We start from the raw sequence: 15,641 nt of genomic DNA on the forward strand, positions 1-15,641 counted from the left end.
ACGCTAGAATATAAAATCGGAATCTTTTTCTTTTTCCAAATTAAATCGGAATCCATTGACTTCCCGTCTAAATCCATTTTAAGAAAGGCCCCGACCTAACAAAAGAAAAAAGACAACAGTTTTAAGTATTATCTTTAATTCCGTCACCATTTCCTAATATGATCTCCACCGTCCAATCAGCCACTTGAACATTACCAGTTTTTGAATACAGTTCCTTTTCTTTTTAGTATAAATTTAAATAAAAGGGGCATCCAAGGAGAAACTCATTGCTCGCTACTCATTACTCATTCACCTTTACAGCTGTTTTGGAGAAAGACAAGAATGTCGGGAGGTATTGCTCGAGGTCGTCTTGCAGAGGAGCGAAAAGCTTGGCGCAAGAATCACCCCCATGTTCAGTTCGACGACCCCTTTCTTGTTTTTCAGTTTTCTGCTTTTAACTTTGCGAATTCATTTCTTATTTATAAGTTTTGTTTTCTAACTTCATGCTTTTGGTTAATAGGGATTTGTTGCAAAGCCGGAAACACTTACAGATGGGTCAGTGAACCTGATGGTTTGGCACTGCACCATTCCTGGTAAAACTGGGGTACGCTTTTATTCTTCCCTTCTTTCTGTTTTGCTCATTCATTGGAAAAGACTCGTTTTTTAAACTTTGTGAGGGTAAGGGAAACCCACGAGTGAGCTAAAATTCTCCACCCATATTATTATCTACAAAAATGGGTTGGATAATAAATCTTTTTTAAAATGGGTCAATTATAGATAAAAATCGTATTATCCACCTAGAAAATAGATACTAATGGATTTAACTTTTATATTTTTAAAGATTTAAATTGGGCGTTTTTCAAGTTTGAGATACTAAGAATTCTCCCAATAGTGATTAAGTCGTCATCCGCCGCTTAACCCATTTTCTATCTCTATTAAATATAGGTCGGGTCGGATAATTAATCCGTTTTTGCATTACCCTTTTTGACCCGCCCATTTTTAAAAAAATGAGTAGATAATATTGACCAAGAACAAGAAGGAAAGAAAAATAACTTATAAAAAAATACTGTGTCGTGGGCCTTGAAAGTGATTTCGGTTCAGCTGGGTGCAAATCGTTAAGATCGGCCGCTCCCAGGTTCCACAACACCTCCAAACACGTGCACTCATGGCTGGAAGTTTGGAATTTGCACAAAACAATTGCCCAGAAATCGGTTGAAGAAGAAGAGAAGATGAATGTGTTTTTATGTGTTTGAAAACTTCACAAAACAACTCCTAGTACAGATAAGATGCTAGAGCTGTTACCTAGTATAGATAAGATGCTAGAGCTGTTACAAGAAGGAGAATTAAATTGGGGGTTATGAAAATTAAAGAGCTGTAACAGAATTCAAGTAGCAGTTACAACAATTTAAAGTATAGCTGTTACAAAGTAATAAATCAGACGTTATTCAATTCAAAGAGAATGAATTTGGACATATTCTGGTAAGCTCAAAAAATAAAGAATCTTTTTTAGCAAAACCAGCTTTGAATTAGGCCTCACGTATATCTCGCGCGCGCACGAGAGGGGCGAATCGATCCGTTTTTTCTTCAGGACCAATTTCTCATGTGCGCAAGGCCACTCTCTTTTACTAGCTCTTTACAAGCCGAACAAAGAACAATTCAATATAAAGAGAAGAAAAAGATTTTGCACAACCAATGAAGTACACTGTCTTTCACAAAAGACAAAGAAGAGAAGTAAAGAAGGAAAAGGGACCACAAAGAAATCTTTGACTTTATACCAACACCCTATCCGACCCGACCTGCCGTTTGCCACCCCTAAGTGAGTTTCATTTAATGACTACTAGGTACTAGCGATCAACCATTATAGGGTCAACCAATTGTTATAATTCTGTATTGCTGTAATAAACAATTAAACTTTCTGAAAAAACAAAACAGAAAGTTAGTAATACTTGTTTAACGAAATAGATTCTGAAAAAAAAATAGTATAGGAATAAATCGAGCCCACTGAATACACAGTATGTCCTTAAAGAAATTATTTCCCTCAAGTACCCGAGCTGCTGGAATATATCCTCCCAGGATAGAACGATTTAACTCACCGGAGTGTTGGTACCAAAACGCCAGTGAACAGCGAGCCACTCGAAGGCTGTAAAACACACTGAAATTTATTGTGCAGAAGAAGAAGAAGAAGAAGAAGAAACCATTGTTTCTGAAAAGGTTTGCAACCTTTCAGAAACAGCCATGACTATTAGAACAGGGTTGTTTGAAATATTGCGGGAAAATATATTTAAAATAATCCGGGAAAGAAAACGGGTCTGACCGGGTCGCGGGTTATGTGTTATTCCGGATTGAATTTTTCGTTAATTATTTAATTAATTAATTAAATAATTGAAAGGAATTTTGTCCAAAAAGATTAATCAATCAATCGATCTTTGACCAAATCCAAATCCGAATCCGAATCCGAAGCCGAATCCGAAGCCGAAGCCGAGGCCGAGCGAGCGACGACGACGACGGCGCGAGGCTTGCCTTCTTCTTAACTCTTTAAGAGCTAGAAGAAGAGCAATTATATATATACCCATCAAAAGCCTTTTCTTTCTCTGATATGGGACAATGTCCCTTTGCCAAGGGAAACTCAAATATTTTATTTTTCCTCCATTTCTCATTCACCCTCTTTAAACTACAAAAGCTTAAAATCCCAACAATCCCCCATGAATGGGGAATGGCTATAAAATAAAGGAATGCACGGACGCGTGTGTGTTTTACATGCAAGAATTAATTGCGTCTGGATAAGTAGGTTTCCCTTTGAATTTTTCGTAGTGAACTTATATCGGATATACTCGGTCAATCGGTAGATTTGATATCTTTGAACCGTCAAGCTTTGTTGTATACCTAGACAACATAAGTCACACAATCAATCATTAACCATCTACAGTTCTCACGGTTGTGTTCGTTTCAGCCATGAACACCGCCTGGTTTCATGAGTGCTTAGAGAATGGGCCTTTACTTTCATTTCCCTTGAAGCGGCTTACACTTCACACTCACATAGGTGATTTCTAAACGTGTAATCCTATAGACACACTATCTGGTCATATCCTGCCAGACTTAGCAAATCATTAAAAAACATTTAAGCTTTGTTGACTCATCAAAAAACCTTAATGCTTTACCTCGATTTCTGAACATTGTCTTCATCACGAGAATGGGTTGAGTTATTTGACAATGTTGAACCGTCATTCATAACTTTGTTTGATCTCTTTGAACCTAGCTCGTGGGATCTCCAGTCTGCTAGGTAGAGTTACCGTCATGATGACTTGTCCTAGACCCATTTCCTTTGATGATCTTTCAACTGCCTCTCTAGATAGGCCTTTTGTAAGTGGATCCGACACGTTATCTCTTGACTTTATGTAGTCAATTGTGATAACACCACTAGAGAGTAGTTATCTAACGGTATTGTGTCTCCGTCGTATATGATGAGATTTTCCGTTATACATAACGCTCCCTGCCCTGCCTATTGCCGTTTGACTATCACAATGTATACAAATAGGTGCCAAAGGTTTGGGCCAAAATGCAGTATCTTCCAAGAAATTCTGGAGCCATTCAGCTTCTTCACCGGCCTTATCTAAAGCTATGAATTCAGATTCCATTGTAGAACGGGCGATGCACGTTTGTTTGGATGATTTCCAAGACACTGCTCCACCCCCAATTGTGAAAACATATCCACTCGTGGATTTAACTTCAGATGATCCAGTGATCCAATTTGCATCACTATATCCCTCGATCACGGAGGGATATTTGTTACAATGCAAAGCGTAATTTTGGGTATTTTTGAGATACCCCAAAACTCGTTTCATTGCCATCCAATGTATGTGATTGGGATTACTTATAAACCGACTCAGTTTACTAATAGCACATGCTATATCTGGTCGTGTACAATTCATGATATACGTCAAACTTCCCAATACTCTTGCATAATCCAATTGTGAGTCACTTTCACCTTCATTCTTTTGAAGTGCATAACTCACGTCAATTGGAGTCTTGGCAATTTTGAAATCCAAATACTTGAACTTGTTAAGTACCTTTTCAATGTAGTGAGACTGTGATAATGCTAGACCTTGTGGAGTCTTGTGAATTCTGATTCCTAAGATCACATCAGCAACTCCTAAGTCTTTCATATCGAATTTGCTAGCCAACATGCGCTTAGTAGCATTTATATCTGCCATGTTTTTGCTCATTATCAACATGTTATCAACATATAAACAAACAATGACTTCATGACCTGGAGTGTTTTTAATGTAAACACATTTGTCGCACTCGTTGATTTTAAACCCACTTGCCAACATTGTTTGGTCAAATTTGGCATGCCATTGTTTGGGTGCTTGTTTAAGTCTATAAAGCGACTTAACAAGTTTGCACTTTCTTTTCTTTACCAGTTACCACAAAACCCTCAGGTTGTTCCATGTAAATCTCTTCCTCTAATTCTCCATTTAAGAAAGTTGTTTTAACATCCATTTGATGGATTTCAAGACCATACACGGCCGTTAGTGCCACTAACACCCTAATAGATGTTATCCTCGTTACTGGTGAGTAAGTGTCAAAGTAATCAAGGCCTTCCTTTTGTCTATAACCTTTGACAACAAGTCTTGCCTTATATTTGTCAATAGTGCCATCAGCTTTCACTTTCCGTTTAAAGATCCATTTCGAACCTAAAGGCTTATTTCCCGGAGGAAGATCTACCAATTCCCATGTATGGTTATCCAAAATTGATTGAATCTCACTATTGATTGCCTCTTTCCAAAACGCTGAATCAGAAGATGACATAGCTGCTTTAAAAGTTTGAGGCTCATTTTCAAGCAAGAATGTCACAAAATCTGGTCCAAAGGAAGTAGATATTCTTTGACGTTTGCTACGCCTTGGATCTTCTATACTTGGAGTATTTTCCTTTGGTTCTTCCCGAGGTCGTTTAGGTCTTTCACTTGACGACTCACATTCAGTTTTATACAGATATATGCTTTCAAAGAATTCAACATTATCTGATTCCATTACCGTATTAACGTGAATTTCGGGATTATCGGATTTATGAACCAAAAACCGACATGCTTTACTGTTTGTAGCATATCCAATGAAAACGCAATCAACAGTTTTTGGTCCGATTTTAACCCTTTTAGGTAAAGGAACTTGTACCTTTGCTAGACACCCCCACACTTTGAAATATTTCAAGTTGGGTTTTCTTCCTTTCCATTTTTCATATGGAATAGATTGCGTTTTGCTATGGGGTACTCTGTTAAGTATTCGGTTAGCTGTAAGGATAGCTTCACCCCACAAACTCTACGGTAATCCGAAACTTATTAATAAAGAATTCATCATTTACTTTAATGTCCGATTTTTCCTTTCCGCAATTCCATTGGATTGAGGTGTGTAAGGTGCAGTAGTTTGATGGATAATTCCATATTCCGAACATATTTCTGTAAATGAAAATTCATATTCTCCACCCCTATCAGTTCTAATCATTTTGATCTTTTTATTCAATTGATTCTCCACTTCTTTCTTGTATTGCTTAAATGTTTCAATTGTTTCATCCTTACTATTAAGCAAATAAACATAACAATATCGAGTGCAGTCGTCAATAAAAGTAATAAAATACTTTTTCCCACTCCGAGATGGTGTCGACTTCATATCACAAATGTCAGTATGAATTAAGTTTAAAGGATTTGAATTCCTTTCAATAGACTAAGGATGTTTTACAAACTTAGACTCAATACATATTTGACATTTTGATTTATTACACTCGAATTTAGGCAACACTTCTAAATTAATTAACTTCCGCAAGGTTTTGTAATTGACATGTCCTAAACGAATATGCCATAAATCATTTGACTCCAATAAATAAGAAGAAGCTGCAATTTTATTCATACTGTCAACAACCATTACATTTAGTTTGAAGAGGCCCTCTGTGAGGTAGCCCTTTCCAACATACATTTCATTCTTGCTTACAACAACTTTATCAGAAACAAATACACATTTGAATCCATTCTTAACAAGCAAAGAAGTAGAAACTAAATTCTTCCTAATAGTAGGAACATAAAGAACGCTGTTCAGGAATATCTTCCCATAACCTTCAATCTTGGCTGTTGCAGTATTTTCCATGGAAAGCTCTTCTTCGGGACCAGCAGTAGAGTAAGTCGCAAATGCTTCCTTGACAGCACAAACATGTCGAGTGGCTCCAGAGTCAATCCACCACTCCTTCGGATTTCCAACTAGGTTGCATTCCGAAAGCATTGCACACAGATCATCAATGTCATCATTCTTCTCCACTATGTTGGCATGTTCCTTCTTCTTATACTTTTTCGGGAGACGACAATCAGGGGCTTTGTGACCGATTTTTCCACAATTGTAGCAGCTGCCCTTGAATTTCTTTTTGTTCTGCTCCTTAGTCTGTCCAGAAGACCTCTTTCTCTTCTTACTTTTTGGAGCAGTCTCCTCAACGATAATAGCTCCCATGATCGTTGAATTTCCACGAGACTTCTTATCGGCTGTTTTGTTGTCTTCCTCAATCTTGAGACGAATCACAAGATCTTCCAACTTCATTTCTTTGCGCTTGTACTTAAGATAGTTCTTGAAATCTCTCCACGGAGGAGGCAATTTTTCAATCATTGCAGCCACTTGAAATGCTTCATTCACGACCATACTTTCAGCAATAAGGTCATGAAAAATAAGTTGAAACTCCTGAACTTGGGTTCCAACAGTTTTACTGTCTATCATTTTATAGTCTAGAAACTTGGCAACCACGAACTTCTTCAAGCATGCATCTTTAGTCTTGTACTTCTTCTCAAGTGCGTCCCATAATTCTTTCGAAGTATTCATCGCACTGTACACATTGTACAAGTCATCCTCTAAAGCGCTTAAGATATAGCCTTTGCAAAGAAAATTTGCCTGCTTCCACGCCTCAACAATCATGAATTTCTCGTTGTCCGGTATGTCCGCAGCAGGCACTGGAGGTTCTTCACTAGTGAATTTCTGCATACCAAGTGTGGTAAGCCAGAAGAACACCCTTTGCTGCCATCCTTTGAAGTTGGCTCCGGAAAATTTTCCCAGTTTCTCTGTCGGTGGAACAGCAGTCCGGCTTGACGAGGCTATCGTCGTTGCCGCAATAGTTGCAAAAGAATTTCCGTTATCAATTGCCATTTCTCACTGTAAACAACAGAAGAGTTCAATTAATGGCAAAATAAGAACAATAAACAATACTGTTATTAACAAAAACAGTATGTATAATAAATAAAACCGAAGTTTTTATATACTGTTTCACAGAAAAACGATGAAGTTTTTATGTTATTCAAATCGTTTTATGAATTTCAATACTCTGATGAAGTTTTTTATATCTTCAAATCAGAATAGTAAAATTCAGAAGGAGTAGAAAATCACACAGGTTTTAATCTCCACAAACAAAATACAGAATATAATAAATTAATTTCCTTAAGAATATTATAATTCTGTATTGCTGTAAAGTTTAACGAAATAGATTCTGGAAAAAAAACAGTATAGGAATAAATCGAGCCCACTGAATACACAATGTGTCCTTAAGGAAATTATTCCCCTCAAGTACCCGAGGTGCTGGAATATATCCTCCCAGGATAGAACGATTTAACTCACCGGAGTGTTGGTATCAAAACGCCGGTGAACAACGAGCCACTCGAAGGCTGTAAAACACACTGGAATTTATTGTGCAGAAGAAGAAGAAGAAGCTTAGAAAATTTCGTAAAGAAAGATTTTGGGATTCAAACTCTATTTATAGAGTTGCTGGCATTGTTTCTGAAAAGGTTTGCAACCTTTCAGAAACAGCCATGGCTGTTGGAACAGGGTTGTTTGAAATATTGCGGGAAAATATATTTAAAATAATCCGGAAAAGAAAACGGCATGACGGAAGTCGAAGCCGAGCCGAGCCGAGCGACGACGACATGGCTGTTGGAACAGGGTTGTTTGAAATATTGCAGGAAAATGTATTTAAAATAATCTGGAAAGAAAACGGGCCTGACCGAAGCCGAAGCCGAAGCCGAGCCGAGCGATGACGACGACGGCGCGAGGCTTGCCTTCTTCTTAACTCTTTAAGAGCTAAAAGAAGAGCAATTATATATATACTCATCAAAAGCCTTTTCTTCCTCCGATATGGGACAATGTCCCTTTGCCAAGGGAAACTCAAATATTTTATTTTTCCTCCATTTCTCATTCACCCTCTTTAAGCTACACAAGCTTAAAATCCCAACACCAATTGGGTTAATTTTGGTTGACTTTTGGTATGTGTCTATTTGTGTTGGTTCATTGTTTGATTGAAGCACCTTGGTTTATGGACCTGAACTGAAAATTAAGCTGTTCTCTTGGTTCAGTTAGCACTTTTTTTTTAAAATAAAATTTTGTACCTGCAAATATTACACTTTATACAGAGATCAATGTTGAATAGCTATTGCTTATTTTTCATTTCGGAGAGTATGAAACAGTATCCATATCCCTCCACAGCTTAGAAAATTAAAACAACCTACTCCATTAATGGTCTTAGAATTCCCTATTCTCTTGGTAGAAGTACTTTCTCTGCAGGCTTAACTTCTTCAGTCGGCTTTCCTTCCATAGTCTAAAAGGCTTGTTCCTTAGTCTTCTTCTGCAATGTATTGGTGCATCCATTTCAAAACTGTCTAGAGGGATACAGATTAGGCCTTTGTTAAGTTGGTGGTGTTCCTTTAATTAGCTTTGCTTCTCCTGTTTGCAAATAACTGTATCAACTTCATATCTATGACTTTATCAATGTACGGTAATAATTTATTATTCCTTAATATTTAAGATAAACAAATTTGAAGAAAGGCATCAAAAGACATACCTCACTGGAAAATTGTGTCTGTTCTCATGAATTTTTATATGAATATGAGTGTAGGAAAACATCAAGAAAGGGGAGAAAAAGACAGAGAAGACTGAAAAGCTTTGACAGTATTTAATTTTCCTATCTCATGTCTCCTGGGGTAAGGGAAATAGTCCTGGTCCCTTCCTTTCCCCAAGAAAAACTGGAAAACGACATTTTTAAAACATAACCACCCTTGTATGGCCATCTGAAGTAGAATACTGTGGTAGCAAGTTAAGTTTATGAGTTGTTGGCATACGTTTGAAGTCGTATGCTTCGTATACTCTTAACTGGTAAAAGGTAATTGCTGCATGTAGGAGTATAGTGTATACGGAGCTGAAGCATTTACATCAGACTTTGATGTCATTTCTAGAGAAGTGCGGGGGACATGCGGAGTACATGTATGTTAAGATGGACCAATTAGTTCACTTAGAAGTGCAAACTGCAGAGTGTATTCTCTTATGCTTTTTGTTTCCTCCCTGCCTCCCTCAGATCAGAGCATCTTCAAAGCATATGCTTATTAAACATGTAGCATTATCCTTTTTCTGTGAAAGTACTATGCTTGACTGATTTAGGGACAACATGTTTATCCTTCTGTTCTTCATTGGTCCTTAATGACATTTTAATGATTGCAGACTGATTGGGAAGGTGGTTATTATCCACTTACAATTCACTTCAGTGAAGATTATCCGAGTAAACCACCAAAGTGTAAATTCCCACCAGGTTTTTTCCATCCGAATGTCTATCCGTCTGGAACGGTTTGCTTGTCGATCCTCAATGAAGACAGTGTATGTGGGCTATGCTGTTTCTTTTGTCCTGTTCTTGGCTTATTGACTGTGCTCGATGTACGACAACTATTAATTTTCTTTTCTTGTTTAGGGGTGGAGACCAGCCATTACCGTGAAACAGATACTGATTGGTATTCAGGACTTGTTAGATCAGCCAAACCCTGCTGATCCTGCCCAAACTGAAGGCTATCATCTATTTATTCAGGTAATTTTGATTTAAAAAAACTGTTAATTCTCCATTTTTCCAAATTCATTATCCTACTCTTGATGTTATCCTTAAATTGTGTCTACTTTTCTGTAAGAGAACTTTTTTCTTTATAATATACTAAAATGTACAATTGAACTACTTTCCAAGTACTTTCACTTTCTCACTTCATATAACATTCTTTTTATCTTGGAATGTTGGGCACCATTCTATTATTTTACACAATTTTCTCAAATTGCAAGAATTTAAATGCATTTAACTAGTCAAAGTTAGTCTTTGATGAAATATTTTTTCTGCCATTTTAGCTGTTTTTTTTCCTGCCATTTTAGCTGTCTACAGGTATTTTAATGTTTTGTTCACCTTTGCAGGCATAATACAAAATTCAAATAAGCATCTTGAACTTTGTATTTCAATTAAATTGTGTCATATATAATGGGATGAAAGCGTAATTACCGTTCAATTTCAAATTTTATCAAAAAGTTGATTTTAGCTGACTATGCATCCCAATTTATTACTCCCTTCGTTCCAGTTTATGTGAACCTATGTCCTTTTTGGTCAGTTCCAAAAAGAATGACCCTTTTCTAAATTTGGAAACAATTTAGCTTAAACTTCTAATTTTACCCTTAATGAGAAGCTTTTATAACCACACAAATACTCTGGACCCCTTTTTGATTTGTTTAGGACCACAAATTCCAAAAGTCTTCATTTTTTTTAAACTCCGTGCAGTCAAACATGTTCATATAAATTGGAACGGAGGGAGTATAAATTTATGACAGTGTGAATCTTAACTTTTAATTCGACCCCCCTTTACTAGTATAGGATGACTTTCGGTCTTTACCTTAATAACCAGGGGCAGATTCAGTTCAATAGCTATGGGTTCCCGTGAACCCAGTAGCTTTTGTCTAGAGACTGTATTTGTATTGAAAAATTATTAAATGTATAAGAATATTTAGCTTAGAACCCAGCCCGTTCATCTAGTTAGTATATATTAATTCGAGATTTTTGTAAGAACCTATAAACCTAAAATTCTGGATCCGCCTCTCTTAATAACCATAACAAACGTGATGAAGGAAGTGCTAACTGCCATTTCTCTTGCACTATTAGAGTGTGCTTTAGCTTTTATGTCACAATAATGTTCCTGCACAAGGAGGGTAGAAGGGCACTGTTGACTTTTGCTGTAGGTTAAATGCATTAGTGATCGGTATTAGGTTTCATGGACGTCACTCTTTGGAAGCTCAAGAATCATTTCTGGTTTCTTTTTCTCTTACATGAATTATATCAGATTTTATGGAAACATTTTGTAGTTATCTCATTAGTAGAACAAACTAGTATTTGCAGGTCCATATTGTGTCTTTTCTTGGTCATGCTTGAAACTTTTGAAAGATGTATTAGTTCAGAATATGAGTTTGATACTCTCTGTTTGATGCACGCTCATATTACTGCAGGATGCTCTGGAGTACCGAAAGAGGGTGCGATTGCAGTCGAAGCAGTATCCTCCTATTGTTTAAAGAATGTTTTGTCTAATCTTGTGCTGGCTCCTAGTGTACGTCAAAGTTTGCTGTCATCCCCTGGCAATAGCGGACAACAAATCTGCCAGCTACGGATGCTGATTGGTATTTGTTTAAGTGGAGAAGTAAATATTTATAACTACAGGATTTTATATCTGATGTTATTGCCTTTGATAGTTCTCAAAGAGTATATGTGTATAACAAGCACAGCTGCAAATTGTTACTATTTAAATGGTGAGAATCTGTTGAAAGTTGTTTTCTTTTGCGAAAGCAAAGATTTTGTCGCAAATTTACGGAAAATCTTGCTCCAGGGAATATGGGGTTGTGTCCTGTTGTTTTGGATCCAAAATCAGCTCTGCTCTTTCTGTTTTCTTCTTTTGTTGTTGTTCGTCTGACTGTGCCAAATAACAACTATTAAAGGGAAGATTTGTCACTGGCAAAACTTGGGTACATCTTGAATTTTGATTCCTTCGGGACGTTATGACTTTATATCTGGTTCCGTTCAAAACCACTCAAAATTATATTGTAAAATTCTATCACTAACATTACTCTAATCAACATTCACAAATTTCAAGATTTCAAATCCATTTAGCATTTTAAATTTAAATTTTGATGTGATATCTAATTCAATAAGTTAATTTTGACCAGGTATTAAGATGTTTTCATTTACCACTATTAACATATTTCTTCTATTTCATTCCTTCTATTCCAAAGTGAACGATAAGGTTTCTTGTATGCACCTTCGCTGCGTGTGAACCTATGATAAAGAGGAGTTTAATTATTAAACCCCTAGGAAGGCACAAGTAATTACACCAAGAAAAGAAGTATGATAAAGAAATAGTCGTCTTCGTTTTTCTCTTAGCGCACGTTAGGTGATCTTGCTAACCTGCGCCTTCGCGGGAATGGGGAAGAGGAAAAGCAAAGAAGAACACCAGCAAAACACCAGTGGTAGAGAGAAAGCTCACGGATATCATCCTGCGAGACCCACGACTATGAACTGCTAAAGCGAAAGACAAACTACAAGAAGAGGAAAAGGAGAGTGAGAGCGACCCAAATTGGCTAGATCTGAGCAGTGCTAGGGTTGAATTGAAAACGCCGCAAAGCTCTAGTGTGAAAGGGGTAGTTATGCCGCCGGTATCAGTGTGTGATCCAAGCCCTAGTAGGTCACAGACCAATGGAACAGTGCATGCAGTTCCAACGGTGGAACAAAGAACTACAGAGATCACCAACCGGAGTGGCACCCAAGGTAAGACGGATGTGCAGATTGGAGATGGGGGAAAGATTGTTCTCATAGAACAAGCTAGTTAGAGATCACCAATCCGAGTGGCACCCAAGGTAAGACGGATGTGCAGACTGGAGATGGGGGGAAAGACTGTTCTCAGAGAACAAGCTAGCTGCCAAGGGCATGAACTTGACCTATATTCCTCGGATGATTCAGGATAGGGAGGTTGTAGTGCAGTTATTGGAGGACGATCTCGAAGATGAAAATCAAAAACGAAATCGAGTTGTGATACTCTATGTGGTTGGAAACACTTCATCTATTGGGGCAATTGAACGATTTATTGCTAGTCAATGGAGTTTTGTCAAAAAAACAAAGGTACTCTTCCATAACGATGGCTACTTTGTAATCCTATTGAATAGTAATGTTAAGCGAGATGAAGTGTTGATGACTGGCCCGTACACCATCAATAGTAGGCCTATTATACTACGAGCATGGACGGCAGAGTTCAATGAGGAAGTACTCAAAACCATTCCTCTATGGGTTAAGCTGCCTAATTAACTTTGAACTGCTGGAGTAAACAGGCTTTGAGTAAAGATTGGAAGTGGTTTGGGTAAGCCCTTGTATGCTGACGCTTGTACCACAAGTACTTACAGAATTTCCTATGCTAGGCTTTTGATTGAAATGGACATTACTAGACCTTTACTTGAAAAAATCAAGTTGAATGATCCCAAAGGCAAGGTAGTGGAGCACCATGCATATGGTGCTGTACGATTAGAAGCTATAGTACGCCAAACATGTTGCCAACTAGGATACTCATGTAAAGATCAGAAGAAGCAGAAGCAAGATGACCCACAACAAAGAGGCATAGAACTGAAACATAAGCAAGGATGGAGAATAGTAAGAAACCTCGACCATGCAGTGGACAACATTGATGCTCAAGGGAGGTTCCTTGAACAACTGGAGCTTGTGGAAAAAGACAAAATGCCTGAACATGAACATAACTTAGAATGGCAGCTTGCTAGGGGGAAAGTTGCATCGAAGAAGAATATGGGAACCTTAAAGGAGACTAAAGTTGACATTGGCAATGCTTTCAAAGCCCTAGTTGACACAGCCGAAAAAGGCAGTGCAGCTATCTGAGAATCAGCTTGACAAGGGACAGACTAGTAGGAGTGGAAGAGGAGGTGGACATCTATACCCCATAACATTACGATGAATATCATAGCATGGAATGTTAGGGGGCTGGATAAGGTGTATAAGCAAAAAGACTTTTTGCAAGGAAAATAAAGTACTTCCCCCGTTTTAATTTAGATGAGGTAGTTTGACTTGGAACAAAATTTAAGAAAGAAAAGAATACTTTTGAAACATGTGGCCTTAAAAGCTTAAGGGATAAAATCTTTGTGGGACTATGATACTTGTGTGGCTATAAAAACTTCTCATTAAGGGTAAAATGAGTAGAATAAAAAGTTTAAAAATAAATTTATTTCTAAATATATAAATGTGTCATTCTTTTTGGAATGGACTAATAAGAAAAATATGTCATCTAAATTGAAACAGGGAGAGTAGTATTTATGGCAATTATAGAAAATAGAGTCAAGAAGGAAAATGCAGCAAAAATAATTAAGAATGTTTTGAATAACTGGAAATGGGTAGATAACTATGCTGAAGCACCAGGAGGAAGAATTTGGGTAGTATGGAATCAATCACAAGTCAATTTCACTATGATAAAAGCACACAATCAGTTCATACAGGGGTAGGTTAATATGTTGCAACATAGTACAAGTTTTAACTTATGTGCAGTATATGGAATGCATACAATTCAGGATAAGAAAGTGCGGTGGGAGGACCTGAAGATGCCTATGAATGGAATGACTGGACCAAGCCTAGTGATGGGAGATTTTAACACCATTCTATATAGTGAGGATAGAATACAAGAAAACCTAGTCCAAGAGGTGGCAATGAGAGATTTCAAGAACTTCCTACTTGAGACGGGGCTAGAAGAGCTAAGGACTGTGGGGAGGAAATTCACCTAGACAAACAACCACATTCACAACAGGATTGAGAGGATACTAGTTAACTCTGAGTGGATACAGAAGTGGGCTCACATGGAGGGGATTATTATGAACCCTGGGTTTTCATATCACAACCCAGTTTATGTTTGCTTTGAGAGTGTATCAGAAGATAGAACACGACCTTTCAGATTTTTCAATTGTCTGTACCCCATAACATTACGATGAACATCATAGCATGGAATGTTAGGGGCTGGATAAGATGTATAAGCAAAAAGAATTAAAAACTTTTTGCAAGGAAAATAAAGTACTCCCTTCATTTCAATTGAGATGGGGTAGTTCAACTTCGCACAAAGTTTAAGAAAAAAAAAACTTTTGAAACATGTGATCTTAAAGGTTAAGGGGTAAAAGCTTTGTGGGACCATGATACTTGTGTGGCTATAAAAGCTTTTCATTAAGGGTAAATTGGGTAGAATAAAAAGTTTAAAGTTAAATTTATTTCAAAATATAAAAACGTTTCATTCTTTTTGGAATTGACTAATAAGGAAAGTGTGTTACTGTCATAACCCCAATTTCCCTCCGTAGGATGTCGTGATGACACCTAGTCTCTAAGACTAGGTAAGCCTATCAATTATGCGGAATACAAAACTGAAACTCATATCTCAACATATAAAATAAATCAAACCTAAATTCAAATAGTTACAACTCCCAAAACTCGATAAAAATAAGTCATAAACTTCTAACAATTTATTCTGAATGTCTCTATACATCAGGGTCTAAAGAGAATAAGGAAAGCAACATAATAAGGATAGAAGGGGACTCTGAGATCTGCGGACGCTGGCAGATGTACCTTGAAGTCTCCGCGTACGGCTAGTTCACTGATGCCTGGTCTGATAGAAAGTACCTGGATCTACACAAAAAGATATGCAGAAGCGTAGTATAAGTACGCCACATCGGTACCTAGTAAGTGCCAAGCCTAACATCGGTAGAGTAGTGACGAGGTCAGGTCAGGCCCTACTGGAAATAATAAAAGACAGGGTGAAAGTTTAACGATATAATAA

At 37.4% G+C, this 15,641-nt stretch overlaps 1 protein-coding gene across 1 annotated transcript; it reads left to right on the top strand.

Annotated features, from left to right (window-relative positions):
* The first annotated feature begins 210 nt into the window (after positions 1–210).
* Positions 211–11,600, top strand: LOC107812236 (SUMO-conjugating enzyme SCE1). Its single transcript, XM_075234516.1, has 5 exons — positions 211–390; positions 500–583; positions 9,487–9,639; positions 9,731–9,844; positions 11,290–11,600. Exons 1-5 carry the CDS (start codon positions 322–324, stop codon positions 11,350–11,352), a joined length of 483 nt encoding a protein of 160 aa, XP_075090617.1. The 5' UTR covers positions 211–321; the 3' UTR covers positions 11,353–11,600.
* Positions 11,601–15,641: the final 4,041 nt, after the last annotated feature.

This window comes from Nicotiana tabacum, chromosome 17 (assembly GCF_000715075.1).
Source record: "Nicotiana tabacum cultivar K326 chromosome 17, ASM71507v2, whole genome shotgun sequence".
NCBI lineage: Eukaryota > Viridiplantae > Streptophyta > Magnoliopsida > Solanales > Solanaceae > Nicotiana > Nicotiana tabacum.